We start from the raw sequence: 18628 nt of genomic DNA, 5'->3' as shown, positions 1-18628 counted from the left end.
CCTTTTAAAAATGCCACTCACTAGACTATGGCTGCTATAATTATGAAATTCATTCAAGTTGCTACAATCAGAAAAAAAATGTGTATCTTAGGATCGATGAAATACGGTACAAGCTGTGAACTGCAATGAACTTGGTTCTGAAGCTGTGGAAATCACTCAGCACACTGGGGAGACTCCTGCTAACCAAGGCCAAAAACATAGTTCAAACAACATGGAAAATAATCTGTACTGCATATTTCAATATTTGTTTGCTATAAGCACTGAATATGCATACATGAAAAGTTGAGAAGTTAGTATCACCTTTTAGGTTTTGGTACTCAGTTTTCTTACCGGTAAAATGGGTTGTGGTCAGGCTTATATGATATAACATACATAAACAAATAGCACAGTACTTGGCACCTAGGAGGAGACTCAAATTCACTTCTTTTTCCCTTTTGCTAAGTCTAAAGACATTTTCATGCTGTTTGCAGTCAATTTCAGGGAAGAAGGAAGGAAAGTAAAAGTGGTAATTGTCCAAAATTAGAATGAAAGTCAGAAGGACCATGTGATTTAAAACATCAATAGCTATTTGATGCTGTTCCAAAGCAAATCTACTTTATGAGGTGAGGCCAGGCTATAATCAATTTTGTACTAATGCTGTGTAAAGAGCTACATGCACAGTGGAGACTATTTGTTTGTAATTAGGAAAAGAAATTCTATACATGAGATTCCAATGCCTGATTAAAAATCTGATGCCTTAGCAATCTGATTAATAAAGAAACAATATAAAGAATTTATGTGACATTTAACTGACTTTAATATAACTTAGGAGTTATTTTTTCAAATTATGGTTTTCAGTATAAAATGATAAATTGAGGAATTTCAAATATGGCCTGATTATTTTCTGAAGACCACAGTTAATATTTAATCAGGGCAGATACATTTAGACCCTTAATGCTACATCTTTTACCAGCATCTTTAGCTGTTTTCAAAGGGAACTTCACATGTGGAGCCCATATTAGACAATGTGAAAAGCTGCAAGAATTAGGGCAAAGAGATTTGCTAGCATCCCATGGAAAGATTCGTAATTGTGACATGAATCTAAGGAGTGGAGTAGGACACTGTTTGGTGAGAAAACAGATAAAGATCACACATGGGAAGCTACTACAGTCTCAGACAACAATAATCACTCGAAGGTATAAAAATGACTCCCTGTTATGGGCTCTGTGTTACACGAGGGAGGTAAACTTTTCAAAAGCACAGGATTTCCACCCCCACTCCGCTTTTTTTTTTTTGAGACAAGGTCTCACTTTGTCACCCAGGCTGGAGTGTGGTGACACGATCTTGGCTCACTGCAGCCTCCATCTCTCCAGCTCAAGCAATCCTCCCACCTCAGCCTCCTGAGTAGCTGGGACTACAGGCATGTACTACCATGCCTGGCTAATTTTTGCATTTTTTGTAGAGGTGGGGTTTTGCCATGTTGCCCAGGCTGGTCTTGAACTCCTGGGCTCAAGTGATCCTCCTGCCTTGGCCTCCCAAAGTGCTGAGACTACAGGTGTGAGCCACCATGCTGGCCAGGCCAGGATTGCCCTTTTGAAATAGCCTCTATTTATTTTCAAAAGTTTGCTTAGAGCGAATAAAGGGTTAAGTCACAACAGTTTGGCAGTCTCTTCAGAAAACTTGGGCCTCAATTCACACCTTGCTGAGTGACAGAAAGTTCTTAACTTTTGAAGATACAGATACATTTGTTGCAACTGAAGACCTTCAATAATTTGGGAAAAATAATCCCTAACTGTAGGTCAAAAATTTTAACTGGGAGGCCTTGAATAAATTTACTAACTCTTTCACACTTTCATTCAGCAAACATTTGTTGAGCACCAACTCAGTTCCAGGCCCCGGTTCTATGCTAAACAGTGGGATCTAAAGAACCCTAGAACCCAGCTGGCACTTTATAAGAGCCTCTGAGGACTCAAGATGTACAGCAAAGGGAGCCCACACGAGGTTTTTGCTACCAGTAACTATGTAGCCTTGCAGCTGGATATTTAGGCCTCTTTGTCATCACTACTGTTGCCGCTGTTGCTACTGTCTTCGTGGCTTCTCACCAGGAGAGGTGTAATAATCTTATAACTTTTGGCCTCCCTTCTCCAGGCCTTTCCACTCTATGTGGCCATCACAGCTGTCTTTCTAAAACAAAAACTTGGGTCAGAGCTTCTGGGGGTGGCCTGCAACACCCTGCATGATCTGGCTGTGCTCCAGCTATAGGGATTCACTTACTGTTCCTTGAACTTCTCTTCCCTTTCCTTCTTCTGGGCCTTTGCCCGTACAGGTCCCTCTGCTGGGAATGCCCCCTTTTCCCTCTCTTATCTGCCTGATGAACTTCCATTGAGTTATTCTCTGCTAGGACAGTGCCTGGGACACGTCAGACAGCAAAGTGCCAGCATCTTTCCCATTCTTTGTTTTCTTCTTTGTGCTACTACAGAACTTCATATCCTCTGCTCAGCCTCAGTCTATTTTTTTTTTAAACTTTGGTGCCTGTGAGCTTGCTGGGGGGTAAGACTCTGTCTTGTTCATCTTTGTGTTTCAAGGAAAGTGACGGGCAGAGAGCAGGCCTATCCATGACAAAGTTTGTGTTGACACATATAATAAAGAGAATAAGGACATTGGTTAGTTTTCCATAAAGCTAAATGTGTTTAGTTATTTTTTTCTTCTGAAATCATGTACCTGGGACTTTTGGCTTTTTCAAATGACCTTTAATTTCTTGTACTGGTAAAAGAAAATGGGAGAGTTGAGACATGAATGAACTCTGCCTCAGTTCAATTCTGTACCTTTCCCCTACTGACTGAGAGATCTTAGGCATGTTATATAACCTCTCTGTGCCTCAGTTTCCTTGTCAAGATGGAAAATTGTCATGACTCTGTCCATAGGGTTCTTATGGGAATTAGATAATTTAATGCAGTGTCTATAAAGTGTTTCTTACATTGAAGCAAGTACTCTCTTTAGTATGAACTAATGTTATTTCACTGATGAAACTATGGTGATAGAAATTTATTTTATTAGCATCCTTAGTTAACAATACAAAAAATTAGAAATTTTGTCTCTATTTTCCGTAACTCCTACCTACCTGCCAACCAGCCTTATTTTTCTTCTGAAATTTTAATAGTCTATGAAATCCAAAAGTCTGAGAATCACTGCTGTAAATCATCTAGAACTCTCAATTGGGCAAAACCCACTGATCGAGTTTCTTAAAATCAAGATCCTGGAGTTTGCAGCCAAAACAGTCCTGCTTAATAAGAGTCCCAGCACCAGCAAACTGAAGTTAGCCAACCCTTTGTGGGAAAACCTACTGTCATTAGCCTCCTCTAGGCAGCTGACTGGACTTTTATCTGCCTGAAAGAGGGCTGGTTTAAAGGTTTTACTACTTTAGCATAGCTCTAGATTGAAAAGACAGGTGTTTATGTATCAAATAAACACAGAGACAAAGTAATACACTCATTAAGCTTAGGTTTCAGTATTCCTAAAAAAGAGGATTTCAGGAAAAAAAGGCAAAAGTCAAAGAAATGACCTTAATATACATCTGTAGAGATTTAGAGTTTTTCTAACACATTCTTTCTTGAATCCCTATAAATAATGAATTAATGTGTCTATTTCTTTAGGCAGAAACCCCCTTACATCAGCAATAGTTAAATATACAGTTTAAAGAAAATAATATCATGACAGCAACATAAAACCGATGGAAAGTACTAGCCAATTAATTCCTGTCTTCCTCACCCCTGTCCCAAATCCTTACTGATATTCTATGTAGAGGGACTCATCTTTAGGACCATGTCTGTTTCGTTCAACACAGCATAGCAAGTACCTAGCACAGTGCCTGATACATAGCAGGCTCTCAATGAAGATGCTATTTTGCACTGAAGGAGGAAAGAAAGCTAGCACTTCTTGGAGACCTGCTACATGCAAGATCCCATATGAAGTTATTTTCACACACACATCACCAAATTATCCACATTTTTCATTAATAGGGAAACAAGATAAATGAGGCTTATTGGTATGACACAACTCTGGGAAACATTTTAGTTTACACAACTTTACAGATTTTAGTTCTCTGTTCTTGCCAGGTCACCCTGGTATTTATGAGCCAACAATGATCTTTGAGTTTTAACTCAAGATTGTTTTGCAGCAGCTTCATTCGATCCTTGGTTTCTTCTGCATGTGACATTTCAACATTTGAATCCCTCTCTACCAAAGCCAGCATGATGGCTGTTATTGAAAGGTCCTTAAGGGGCCACACAGTATAATACAGGAGAATGAACTCAACAGAAGGAGAACAGACTCAAAGGAAACAGCACAAGATTCCAGTATCTGGATCCTATGTACTAGGTGCTCCTGATAAATATGACTCGAATCTCTTTACAGACATGTATATTTTACATTAAATTATCTGCAAAATGAAAGGGCTGGAATAGGCAACTAATTAATTTATTCAAACAACAAACTTACATCGAACACTTTTTCTATATCAAACTCTTTGTCTGGTGCTAGAGATACAAAGATATTCAGGACAAAATAAAACAAAATTCCTGCCTTCAAAGAGATCCCAGTCAACTGAGGTCACATTCTGCACGCATCAAAGATTCCCTTTAATTCTGAAATGCTATGAATCTAAGGGCTGGGAAGTTAAATGCCAGTTAACTTCATAACAGTAATTTGAAAACATGTTTGTTATCTCAGACCAGCTACAAGCCCCAAATAAGAATTAAAAGTGTGTGGTGTATTAGGAAAATTAAATTAGATCTCAGTGACAAATAGTTATAACAACTAGAATAAAAGAACCGGCTAGTTCTGAAAACATTCCCTTCAAATCTCACTTAAGAACACCTGAACAGTAGGAGTTCTTACTGTTTCCATTACTCTTTTTCATTCCTGGTTCTATTGATGAAGTACAATATTCTAACAATACTCTTACAGACTTCAAATGGTGACTGAGATGACAGCCAGCAAAGGAGGCTGAGAAATCAGACACCCTACCATACCTTACTATGGGAACAAAGTGAGGTATATTTATTTTATTAGACAGTTTGAATTTATTATAGGTTGCTCACAATTTCCTGTCTCATTTCTTTAGTGCTCTTGGAATTTATGTCAGGATGTCTTAGGTTATCACACTCTTTTCATCCCAGCATTTATGCCAACAAACTGAATTGACTTAGAGAAAGTCCCTGGACAAAAATTGAAGGGGAAAATACCCAAAGCTTTAGCTGGAGAATGGCAGAAGCTTTGGAAAAAAATCTGAAAAAGCAATGAAGATGAAAATGGAAACTCCGTGAAAATTAATGTAGTGTAGAATTGGCAAACATACCACTTATTTCTTTAAACAAATAGAAGAAAGAACCCGCTTATGAGGTGCACCCAAATAATTCACAGGTGGTGAAACTATTAGAGTCCAGTAATTTCTTGCCTCAGAAGTGGAATAAATCTCCTGTATTATAAATGGCATATGCTCATGCACGTGATTTTTCTGCTATTCCCTTTCTTTCAACTATCCTCCTTTTGATGCACAAGGCCATTTTGGTCTTACTGTAATTAATTTATTTTAATAAGAACTTTAGGTATAATTCTAATGAGGATGGGAGATGCCACCTCGTATAGTAATTGTACTGACAGAAATGTAATTCCAAATGGAATATATTTGTTTTTTGCATGGATTTTGGTTGTTGCAAAGAAAGCACAATGTAGCAGAAACTATGTGCAGATTGTAATCTGGTAGCAGATTCCCCAGTGATAGTGGGCACTCTCCATTTATTATTCATTCACCCACATTTATTGAGATCAAATTACCAGGCAGATGAAAACTCTCTAGATTTTGGTCACACATAATGATAATCCTCGCAAAGATAACAATTTATCTTGAGAATAGTTTTTCCCTAAAGAATATTAACTAAAAAATTGTTCCAATGTGTTCTGTTGCACAAACTGAGATTATGAACTCTACAAAAAGTAAAAATAATTTTTCATGTTCAGGGTCAAATAGTGACTGATAATTTGAAAATAACACATGCATAATCTATGGAAAGCCATAATTTACATTTACACAGGGATAAAAGGGTTAAACAAACAGCATCTAAGCAAGTGCAGAGAGTTATTTACAAGATGAATCAGCTTGTGGGGAAATTGAAAATAATAGTGTCCATCATAAAACTTGCCTACAGAAGAGCTGTGTTTTGAAAAATTAAAAAAAAAAAAAAAAAAACTCTTGACAACAAAATGTCCAACACACTACCAAGTTCTTCACTGTAGAGATTGTGTCTTAATCTCTCATGGAGCCTTTGTCTGTCTCCATGGACGCCTGGCTCTACCCACTGGTAGACAGTTGGTGACAGAGAAATGATTTTCACATGAATGAGAGTAATCACCTGAATTGTTACAGTACTTGGGAGTTTCCAGAACACCTCGACATCTAATGGTGCCTTTGCCTGTTGCAGCATCCTGGAGAGCTGGGTGCAATGGGCAGTAGAGCATGGATGAGCGGACAGAAGCTGAAGGGAATTATGTGACTGGGCCACGGTCATGGAACTGGAATCAGTGCTGCTGCCCAGATGGTTCCATTCTAAAACCACTGTGTTTTTGTTTGTTTGTTTTGGAGATGGAGTTTTGCTCTTGTCACCAGGCTGGAGTACAATGACTTGATCTCAGCTCACTGCAACTTCCACCTCCTGGGTTAAAGCAATTCCCTCTCAGCCTCCCAAGTAGCCAGGATTACAGGTGCCTGCCACCACGCCCAGCTAATTTTTGTATTTTTAGTAGAGACGGGGTTTCACCATGTTGGCCAGGCTGGTCTCGAACTCCTGACCTCAAGTGATCCACCCTCCTCGGCCTCCTAGAGTGCTGGGATTACAGATGTGAGCCACTGCACCCAGCCTAAAATCACTGTTCTTTCACGGCACTCAAACACCTCCAAGAAAAATGTGTTAAAGATTGTTTGAAACTAGGGATATTCAAGAAGTGTGGTTTGCTTTGTATACCACTGTACAAAACATTTGTTTTCTTTGCCTTTGGGAGTCTGTTCTCCTCTCTGTGAATTGTTCACTCTGATTTTCTAACATTCTGCCCTTGGAGCAGTTTCAGTGTTGCACCCTGGTTTCAGCTTCTCAGAGTCTTTTTCTGTTATATTTGCCTTCCCCTTGGATCTGTGTGCTTCTGTGTCCTTGGCCTCGCTGTTTGATCCCACTCTGTCCCAGGAGATTCTAACTGTTTCACCACAGCCTTGCCTCTTCGGTTTTCTTTCCTCATTTTCTACCACTCCCTCATCCACTTCCAGATTCTATGTTTTAAAAGTGGACCCATTTTCCTATATTCCCTGTAGTACTCACACATACCCCCAACTACTTATCACACTTTAGGTATGCAGTCAATTGCAAACCACAAAGATCAAACCACCATTAGGATGCTGTGGCATCTTGTTAGTTCTCTTTTCCCATATGATAAATGGAAAATGGTATTAGTACTTACTTATGAGTAAGTACTGGCATGCATAGCATCCAAATTTGAAGCATGTGTAATTTCTTAGAAGTTTTCAGTATAACAAACAACACCTTTCCCCAAATTTCAGGGTTTTCACAAAACAAAGTTTATTTCTTGCCTATGGTTAAATGAATGTTCACAGTGTAAGTCTGTGAGAGTGACACTGAGGGGCTGTGCTCCATGTAGTCATTCAGGGACGTAGACTTCCATTTGGTGGCTTTGCCATTCCTTAGAGTCATGAAGTTTTTTCTAGTGGATTCTCTGCATCCAGCAGGCAGGTAAAGAGAGTGTTTGATGCTTGGAGGATCACAGAGAGCTGAGGGATCAGGCCTACAAGTGCCGTATAGTACTTCTAGCTGTTTTTCACTGATAAGAACTCAATTACATAGCACCATCCAATCCCAGGGAAGGGAAGGCTGGCAAATACAGTTTATCACTGTACTCAGTGGTAAGAAGAAATAGGTTTTAGTGAATCCACAGCATCATCTCTGCTAACATGAGAATCTATTATAAGTACTTTCAAGTTTTATAAAACTGTGACTAATGTAAATATCATTTTCTTCCTGAGGACAAGTTTTGAAAAAGGAAAAATACTTGAGAACTAAATGGATAAAAAATATAAGAAACATCCAAAATGATTCATTCTAATTAACAAGAGCAAAAGGGGTTGTTGTTTAATTGTTGTTCAGTGTGTGGCTACGTATATTTAAGAGACAGAGAAAGGAATACGGAATATATTCCTCTTTTGCATTTATTAGGGCTGTTGACTTGGTCTTACTAAAACCAGAAATAGTGAAATGCCTCACATGTAAAATGAATGCTTACATTTTTCCTTCCTACTTGTATTTTTCCTTGTTTTCACCTTTACTTGCCAAGTCATTCTTATTTTTCCATTTATTTATTCATTCACCCACATTTATTGAGATCAAATTACCAGGCATTCTGAAAGAGGCAGGAGGAACAAGTCACTCCTTCTGCTGTCCCCCACAGCTTTGTGGGACACACAGAAGTATAAGATAAGTAGGAGACGAGCAGTGGCACAGATAAAGGCAAAGTAGCCCAAGAACTATAAAAATTACATATACAATATTTGAGAGATTACAATGAATTATTTATGCCTTCTGACAAGCAATTACTAAGTGCTGACTATACGCATAGCTATATGTGGGTAGAATTTGGGATGAGGCTATCTGAACACAGAAATTACGGTATTTCTCCTAATAAAGGTTACAATTACTTCATGAGATAGAGTATATTTCTGTAATCAAAATAAAGAATGCCTGTGAATACAGCAAAACATTTCAATGGATTTATAAATACTGAGTTTCTTGGGAAAGACAATAAACGAAAAGCCCAAGGTCACTGTTGGCTGCAGATTATGGCCATTGGGTATCTTCTTGACGTGGCCAGAAAACTTTTAACTAAATGCCCTCCACGCTGGGTCCTCCAGTTAACAGAGTCCCTGAGAGGCGAAACAGAACAGTTAAGCTTTATTCAATGTAGGTTTTAATCTTGAAGTTCGGGAATTGGGGAGATTTAGTCATTTATTTTTGAGCTCATGGAAAGAAGGGGTTGATAGCAACAGCTTACCCCAGTTAGCAGGCAGGCTCCCCACACAGCTGTGCTGGCCTATTTCAATTAGGATCCTTTAGGACTTACATCACCTCTGGTATGCCAGTCCTAAGCTGCTCCTGAGCCAGTACTGCCAATCAAGCCAAAATTCAACCACATGGTATGGTTTTTATGATGTAGACAGAAAATGACATGCACTTGTCTCAAAAGTGTGAAGCCAGCTCTCTAAAAGAAGAAAATTAGTAACAATGACAAGACTGTAAAACTTGATTGAGACACATTTTCCTGTGACTATCTCAACACACTTAACCAATAGGTTATTCATGGTGATTCAAGGAATGCCCTCACTCAAGAAAAGGCTCCAGTCCTTATGCTATGAAGAGGTCATTTCTGGGTCACTCTACTCATGAGACCACAGAAACAGTAGAATACGCTTACTGAGAGGAGGGCACAATTAAACTTATATAGCTGTACCTGAGAGTGTGTCATTCCTGGAAACTGAAAGATACATGCATTAAAAGCAGAGCTGCCACTTGACCAAAGAAACAGAACTACACATATGAATTTAGGAATCACTGAAAATATGAAGAATTAAAGAACCCTTTGATAGTCTCTGAAAGTCATTTTTTCTTTTCATTTAGTTCACAAACTGTATCTACACGGCACTCTACTAGGTCCTTTGGGAAAAGCAGAAATTCATAGGACACTGTATTTTTCCTGGAAGAGTTTAAAATTATTTTCTGAGTAAGCCATAATAAAGGGGAGAACCAAAACACCCAGACCATGTCTCATGCTAATATAATCCCCAAACAAAATACAGCCCAAATAAACTAAGTTTAAAAAAAATGAGTAGCTTGTATAGGGTTAACCACACTTAACTGATAAAAATGGCAAACCCTAACTGTAATTTTGTTAGTACGATATAAGAATAAACTTTGTGCACCTCCTAAGTTTGAGTAATAGCCTACTCCATGGTGTGCTAGAAGACTGCTTTCCAAATTATACATACATAATAGTAAAGGGCACCAACATGTATTAAAACATACAAATGCACAAACACATACATGCATTTATTAATTCATTCTCTCTGTCTCTCAAAAGACTTCAACATCCATATACATTTTCAAGGAAAAAGGTTCCTGGTATAACAAGATTCTTCTGTAGTTCACTGGTGACCACTATTGGACACTCTTCCCTCAACTTAAATGAAGCAACATAAATGGTGTATGTGAAAATAATAATGGGGGCCAGAAAGTGGTCCTGAACACACTGAAACACTAAAAACAGGAGCCTGAGAAAACAAAAATGTAGCTGACCATATCTAGATAAGAAACTTCGCAAAAACGAGAAGAAAGTGATTTTTAAATTTTAAATGCTTCATAGTGTCCTTTAGATCTATGTGAAAAGTCTTCAAGCTTGATTTAAGGACAATCTAGGCTTGAGAATAAGAAATCTGTGTGGAGTGAACAATTATAGAAAGGTGCTTGTACATGCACATGAACACACACAGACATACAAGCTGCTGGAACAGGCTGTGTTCTCCTGTAAATAAGGGTCTTAACATTCATTCCACAAGCTATTTGTTTGTAATAGCTTGGATGGTGCTTCTCCCCATCCAAGATAGATCCACTTAGATAATAGTGCGAGAGAGTGCCAGAGGGACTGAAGGGAATGGGCTATTGTGTTTGACTAGTTGCCATGTATAAATTAGTGCAGAGAAGAAAAAGAAATTCAACAGAAAAACACATGTACTTTATTATAATTCCTAGTGTTACTCTTGCAACTCTCACAATAGCAGGCGAAAGAGCTTAAAACTACTTAAAAGAAACAAAAGGCAAATGCAAATTTGATTAAACACCTTTCTGACAAGAAGTGATTTGACTTCAAGTGTAGATGGACACATATGTCAATGGCCAGTCATGGTTTTTGCCACATTCTTTTTGAGCTAAACAAATTGGGACAAAGGAGAGAGAATAAAAACGAGAGAGCAGGATGGGAGATTGGGAAAATGGCATTATGTAGTTTAATTTCACCTGAATAGCAAATGAAATCTCTTGATCAGTATGACTTGTCCTATTGTGTCCAGAATATAAGAGAAATCTATGATATATGTTCTTTGCATGAAAATATGGGTGGTAACCTAAAATAGATTCAAGACACAGGAAGCCCATTCTCTCAGAAGTAAGTTCCAAGGGGAAAGAATTTTGACAGAATGGAGGCTGAACAACCTTCAATATTTGTACACACTCAAGAACCTAGTCATGATACAGATGATTCAGCTGTCAATGAAATGAAGGATATTTTGACAAGGTAGAAACTGGGTTTGCCACTAAACAGACAGGATTTTTTCCAATTAAGTTACAGAGACCTTTAGAAATTGCCCAAAGTAAGTCCAAAAATAGACAGAATCCTTGCAATGTGTAAATGAAAAAAACAAAAACAAAAACAAAAAACTATAGGAAAAACAAACCCCTCAATTCAATTTCTCTATCAAGCTTGAAGGCTGAGTTGATGATGCTACACTTGTAGTTCTAAATCAAGTACAGAACAGGCTAAGGGTCACAGTCTCTTAAGTCAATAATTAAATTTAATTTTAAAGGGGGCAGTTAATGAGCAAGTCTAACAAGCACTCATGATATTATACATATCTTTAATGATCAAGATGATGCAAAAAGCCCAAATATCTCCAACAAAGGGTACAGACTAACCTGCACCACTGTTTTCATTGTTGCTAAATATTTACAACCACCATACGAAGCAAATATGCTCTATTCTCTCCATTATTTGACCTTTGGGTTCAAATGCAAGCTTATTTCATTACCTGAAAAATGGGTTTAAAAATGTTTTATTTGTATGATTATTGTAAGGATTCATTGTAATGATTTTCAAACAACTAGCCATATTCATACAGAAAATACATGACAGCAATTACTAATGTTGTTATTGCTTTGCAAAGGGATGTATGTAAACACCAGTCAGTTCTTTCTTTTGTAGTATAACTCTCAGATTTCCATTTCATTTAAATGCAGGGGTAAAACAAACCTAGGTTTGTTTTAATTTTATTTTTATAATACAATAATTGTAATTTAAACATGATATGTTTTAAGTCCTTCTGGAATAAGCATACATACCTTTTCATTCCACGTAAGTCAAATTATATGCTCAAATATATATATGAATATTCAAGATATCAGAGAGGGATATAATGCATTTACCAAATGGATAGCAAAACAATCTATTCTGGAATGGGAAAGTTTTATTAAAGTATAATGAGATCATGCTTTCATATGAAAATATCAAAAAAAGTAATGTGTACTGGTAATTTGCTTTATGATGCAATATAATGGGAAAATAACACACACTTAAAAAAATCACAAAGAAGGAAAGATGAGACAAACTAATGGTGTATACAAGTAACACATCCCATATGGAAAAAATGAGACACCTTTCATAAATCGCTTGCTCCACAAGTCATAAAGCATACCTAAACATTCTGTTCTTTATATTTTTCAGAACAGCTAAAACTTACAGTTCATTCATGCTTAAAATGTAGTTTGCCTTTAAATTTCTATGAAAAATATATTAAAAATATATTTCTGTATTTATAGCACCTGCAATGCAGCATTATAATTTCTTAGCTACAAAGATGCAAATCATTAAGAAGTGGGAATGTATGAAATATTTAATCTCTGTCTGATTATTCTGTTTGATGAATCTCCTGGACTTTTTCAATTTGTACCAAATGGCTTGCTTCCCTACTTCAAAATTATAGGGCAGATTAGATGTGTCAGAATCTAATCAGAACAAAACATTCCTTCCCCATCAAGGAATCAATGCAACCTATTCATTTGCTACATTTTTACCTTGTTCTCTTCTTTCCTTGTTACCTTCTGAGGAAGTTCTGGCATGTTATAAATGTGACAGGAAAAACTACAATCACATTTGTTTGGATCAGTGTGTGCAAATTTTGGAATCAAACCTTCAGATGAGATTTACTAAGCTGCCTGCCCAGAACACTCTGGTTTAAAAAAATGTGCATTGCTATTAATATTTTGAGTGTAGATTTATTTTGGACAGTAAATGTTCATTTTCTGCCCATAAAACCAAGTATGAGTCACAACGGAACATTTACTTTGAGTCAAAAATGCAATGTGTACTGATGTTCAAGAGCAGAGCATCTTATCACTATGACTGTGGCAATCAGCCGTACTAAAAGTCATCATTCTTTTTTCTTCTTTAAAAGTAAATTAGAGATCAAAGACCATAATCCTCAATTCATAAATACTAGCATTAACTTCTATCCATAAATGACTTGCAGTAATTATGAGCTATAATCTGGGTTGCCTGCAAAGAGCCTCTCATTCCCCTGTTTACCTGGCTCCTTAGTACATATGCATAGACGGAAAATAATTCATTAAAGGCAGTACTGGCAAGCCCGGCAAAGCCTATCCTTCAAAAAGTTCGGAACACCACAGTGAGTGAGTTTGATTTCAGGATGTCTGTTATCCAAATTCCGAGCATACACACCACCATGTATACAGTCCTCAGCTCCTACACTCCATGCAGTATGTCCCAAAGTTCATGTCTCAGTATCAGTACTACGATATAGCAGTAACTAATTCCAGAAAGTCCTGCAGACTTTATCTTGCTTGGGAAGTTGGGGTTCAAAGTTCTGGAAGGATTTTTCTCTCTTTGTAATCGTGTACATTATTTCACCTGGAGCTTTAAGATAAAGACACACACACACACACACACACACACACACACACACACACACACACACCCCAGCACCCAGACTCAATGGCAATAGCAATGTATTGAAATGAAAAGGCATTTACCAGGAGCAGGAAAGCCAGAAAGAGGAGGAGTGTGCCAGGAGTTGCCCGACGGCAGCATTCCATGCTTGGATCCTTGCCGGAATCCGAATCGGACACTGAATAAGCTGCTAAGTGCTCCTCTGCCTGCTGTCACATCCAGTACTGGTGCTAACACTCCAGTCCTGCCTATCAGCTTCCATCAGCCCCGCTCACATTTCCTGACCGAGGGGTGGGTGGGTGGATGGGTGGGGGGTAAGCTGAATGGAATCTCTCTTGGAGCAGGCAGCCAGCCAATCAGGCTCCTGCTAATCAGACATGCTGAATAACAAAGCCAGGAGGACAGAGAAAGTGTAACAGTGCGAGCAAAAAAGGGGGAAAAGGACGAAAAAGAAAGGCGAGCGAGCAGCAGAGCAAGAAGGGAAATGCAAAAGATGCAGAATTGCAGAAGATGAAGTCAAGCACTGTGCTTCCCATGGACCTGGTTAGTTCTTTGTGAGATACATTTCTATTTGCCATTTGCCTGTGCTGATGTCTGTTGCTTTGTAAAGTACAGTAGCTCCCTGTGACTGTGTATTGTTCCATTCAGGAGAGAAACTTAATCCCTGTCAATATATAACATATGCCATAAAGGGAAAGAACCATAGACAAAAACCGACTTAATGTGCCCTGTAAATGTGTTCTGTACAACTGTTTTATTTCGCCTCCATAAAGTTCCTCTTTACTTTCTCTCTTGACTTGGAAAATAAACACTCTATACATTTTCTGAAGGTTCCTCACTAAGCCTAAACAGTGGCATAAGTTATTTTGTGTTATTAAGGACTTAATTTGGAAAAAAAAAAAAAAAAAAAAAAAAACCAAAAAAACCCACAAAGCAAGTTGCTTCTTTGTAAAGTGACAATTTAAGGCATTTAAGATTTGCTAATTGTAAAGGCACAATTAGAAATTTAGATCCCCTAGTTTAAAAAGAAGCCCTCAACAAAGACCCCAGGATGAGTGGGGTTGAAATTTGGGGTTGAGGAGCAGCCTGGTTTTGATGCACTGCCAACTCTCAACTATCTGCTTTAGCCACGGGAGAGAAAGAAAGGATGAATTAAATCCTCAGTTAATCCCCAAACCTTCTTTTAACCAAGTTTCAGCTTCCTCTGCACCTCACCCACATCCTTTATCAGAGCTGCTATAATGCAGAAAAGGGTGAACTGAGTTTTACCTCATTTTTCCGTCCACTATTGCAAGAGGGTTGGACGAGATGACCTTGGAGGCCAGTCCAACCCTGAAGGAAGTGCTAATGAGCAGTGAAATGACGACAAGGCCAGCAACAGCAACGAGAAGGTCAGGAAGCTTCTGAAGCTGCTTAATCCACCAGCAAGGGAGATTTGACTCTACCAGAGGAAGGTTTTATTACAGTTTTAGAAAAGTGTCAAACAAGGATGTATTTCCCCTTATCTGCAAAGGAAATCATTGAGTTTTGAAAGAATAAAAGAGCAGCCTTGGCCTTACATTGCCATATGTGTGTCACCAGGACATTTTCCCTTTACAGATCTCCTGATAGCCCAGAAATATATGCGGTGGACGCACAAGACATTTAGAACTAACGTTCTTTCCTTTCATTATTAAAAAATACTGAGAAGAGATATGAAACACACAAATATGGAAAACCTGATCAAGCCATAACGGGCATGTGAATATAGGCAGGTCTGCCTATATACATACCTGCTGTGTTGCTGTTCAAAAAGGTGAAGAAAAGCAGGTTGTTCAACTTTAGGTTACCTACTTCATATGGTATATCGATTAAAGAGAGAGAAACTTTAAAAATCCTATTTTCAAGCTGTTAGGAAAGTCAAGGTCATACAAAGATTCACCTTTGTTCTCAATACTAAGTATGTGGACCTAGAAAAATGGATAGTACAAATCCATAACAAAGAGAGCCTATTCTCGAAATATGCTTTTCCCTTTTAGAAAGATTTGTTTTACAAATCTCTCAAAAACTGGCTAATGCTCATAAGCTAAAGTGTATTCACAAGCAGATATAAAAATGCTTAACTTTGTTTTTCCACTATTGTTTTTATCTGAAATCTTCATCACATTAAAGAAAGGTGATTGATTGAAATAAACTTTCATTCATAAAGCTATGTTATATGTGTCTTTCTGTTACACACCAGAGCTTTCTGCTAAAGGGTTTATTTTTTTCCCTCCTATCAGAGTCATTAACTGAAGAGTTTCAACTAGTTCTATTAATGGAACATTTTACCTAATACCACCTTCTCTCTCTTCACACATAAACCCTGCTCATTAAGCAGATGCAAAGGGAAGAACAGGTAACGGGAGAAAGAAAAGTAGCAACAATGCTAACGACAAGATACTATTTGTAGAGGAATAGAAAAATAATCGGCATGGTCAGAAAATAACTGGCAACCACTTGTATGCTAGTCTAGATTCCTTTCTGCTTTGCAAATAAATACTGCTTTGGTATTTTGAGTCAGAAATTTCTGCCTTGGAGTTTTGATGGGCATGCTAATGTACAGCAAGATGGTCACCTCAATGAAGTCAACGAATAATACACTATTTTAAAGCCCAGGCCTCAATCACCTATTGAATGCCTGGAGGATGCCCACCACGTTGTCTCATGCTTCTGATTCCTCACAGCATTGTCTCCTCTTGGGAATACCCAGAGAAACTAGGAAAAGCAATTGCACATCCAGAGCTACACAGTGCAGGGGAAATTACAAATTTACTATAACTTCAGAAAAGGAAGAACAAAATCAAATTGGGTTAAGGTGATTGGGGAAAGTTTTGGTAATGAACTCATTTTGATAATGGCCAAAATTTACATGCCATCTTTATGGTTTACAATGTAAGTTTACAGTTTTGATCTCATTTGACCTTTGTGACTACTTTTTGAAATTAAGTAATCACCCCATTTTATGTATGTGGAAACTGAGGCTCAGAGAATTTAAGTGACTTGACTGAAGCTTTGCTGGCTAGAACTGGCCATTGAGCCACGGTTTACCAAATCGAAATCCACCCTCATCTCATATTCACATATATGCATTTATATCTATATATGATGTATACACACACATATATTCACATGTTGGCAGTGATGTGGTTGAAGGGGGATGTTTATAGGAAAAGGAAAGTAGGCTACCAGGGTTTACTATGGGTATATGTTACCTGATGATGGAAAGTATCCTATTTTAGCCTCCAGCTTCTATGTCTCTTGACTTTCTCATGTCTAAAACTTTTTCAGCACCTAGGAAAAATACCATAAAACTTTAGGTAATCTAGATCCATATTAATGGCAGCCGGGGAAAGGCCCCTTATGGCATCTGAGCAGGGCGTTGGCCAAATTCCTTTTTTCCTCTTCAGGTATCTAAATTAAAGCCGTCTGCAAGTGTGTGAGCAGCAGCACCAGCAGAAGCCACGGCAGCCGAATAATACTGGTTACTGGCTCCATGCACAACATATTAGGTGAAATGAAAGCAGAATCAAGAGAGAGTGTCAGGGCTGTCTGAAGCATCATTCCAAATGGTATGGATTTAACAATACTTAATTTAAAAAACACCAGCTTGGACAGAAGCAAGCTGTTAACATTCAGTGTGCTTTATGGGAGGAAAGAGTGAGCTAAACTTTTGGTATTTCTCTCCCTGGGGAGAATTCGTTACAAGCCTTGCTCTGGAGCCACCTGTCTCTTTCTTCAGGTTGAGCCTCTTTGCTTAGCCCGTCAGCTGCAGAAACCAGTGTTATAGGGGACACAGGGTCTCCTGGAAAGAACTCAGGGCTGGGAGGATTTCAAGAGCTGGGCAGGGCCTAATCTCCCCTCTTTAAGGAGGTCGTTACGGCAGCATCTAAGCCTTGTTTTCCTCACAGGGATGCAGTGAAGTTTGATTTCCCTGGCTAATTCTGAAAAATAAAGTAAGGGTGACTAAGATAAAAGTATAGGAAGCAGACTGCTATTCTCAGGGACAGAACTGGAATTTGAGCATTACTCTACAACTTGCCAACTCACCTAGTATCTATTTAACACTAAAACCATTAGAGCATTCATTACAGTTTTCAAATCACTTTTCACACATGATCTAATGTGACATGAACAGAAACTCTAGGAGTCAGAGAGTGATTATTATCCTCAGTTTGCAGATGAGGAAACCAGTCCTCCTACATAGAAAATGGGTTCATCAAAGTTATTAGCAGGCAGGAAATTTGGGGCTCTATCAAAGGCTGTTTGACTTTCCCCAGGACTACCATCTGAGACATTGACAGATGAAAATAGACAATAATAGACATACACTGAGAGTCTCCCACGTGTAGGCACTTTTCTAAGTATTTTATATATATTATTTAATGTAAGCCTTACAATAACTCTATAGGGTAGGTACATTTATTAACCTCACATAGATGTTTTTAATGATGGATTAGCAGTCAACTTCATCCCAACCAGTGCCTGAAGTCCAGAAACATTTTCTAGACTCCCTTGCAGCTAGGGTACTGGATGGAATTGAGAACTGGCCACTCTGAAGTACTACAAAAATTTGGAAGGAGGAAGTGAGGCAGCAACTACTACGCTTTGCTCTCTCTGCTTGTAAAAATGGCTACAAAGCAATGATGTTTTCCTTGTAACCATGCGAACCAGTTGCTATTTTTGCAGGTGTCAAGAGGCAGGCATGGGACATGCATTTATTAGCTGGATCAGGGAAGGTGGGCATGGCCCTTGCAGCACTTGCTATTTCATATTCAGCTTTTCC

General features: G+C 38.3%; 1 protein-coding gene across 1 annotated transcript in view; it reads right to left on the bottom strand.

Moving 5' to 3' along the window:
* The window catches only part of ADAMTSL1 (ADAMTS like 1), a 440698-nt gene extending 426595 nt beyond the window's left edge, over positions 1-14103 (bottom strand). Inside the window, exon 1 of the mRNA XM_030920098.1 lies at positions 13908-14103. Within this exon, the coding sequence (XP_030775958.1) occupies positions 13908-13970 (63 nt within the window). The 5' untranslated portion in view covers positions 13971-14103. The remainder of the gene's footprint in view (positions 1-13907) is intronic.
* Between the last annotated feature and the right edge of the window lie 4525 nt (positions 14104-18628).

This window comes from Rhinopithecus roxellana, chromosome 16 (assembly GCF_007565055.1).
Source record: "Rhinopithecus roxellana isolate Shanxi Qingling chromosome 16, ASM756505v1, whole genome shotgun sequence".
Classification (NCBI taxonomy): Eukaryota; Metazoa; Chordata; class Mammalia; order Primates; family Cercopithecidae; genus Rhinopithecus; species Rhinopithecus roxellana.
The sequence above is the reverse complement of the archived record's forward strand: the minus strand, read 5'-3'. Positions and strand labels throughout refer to the sequence as shown.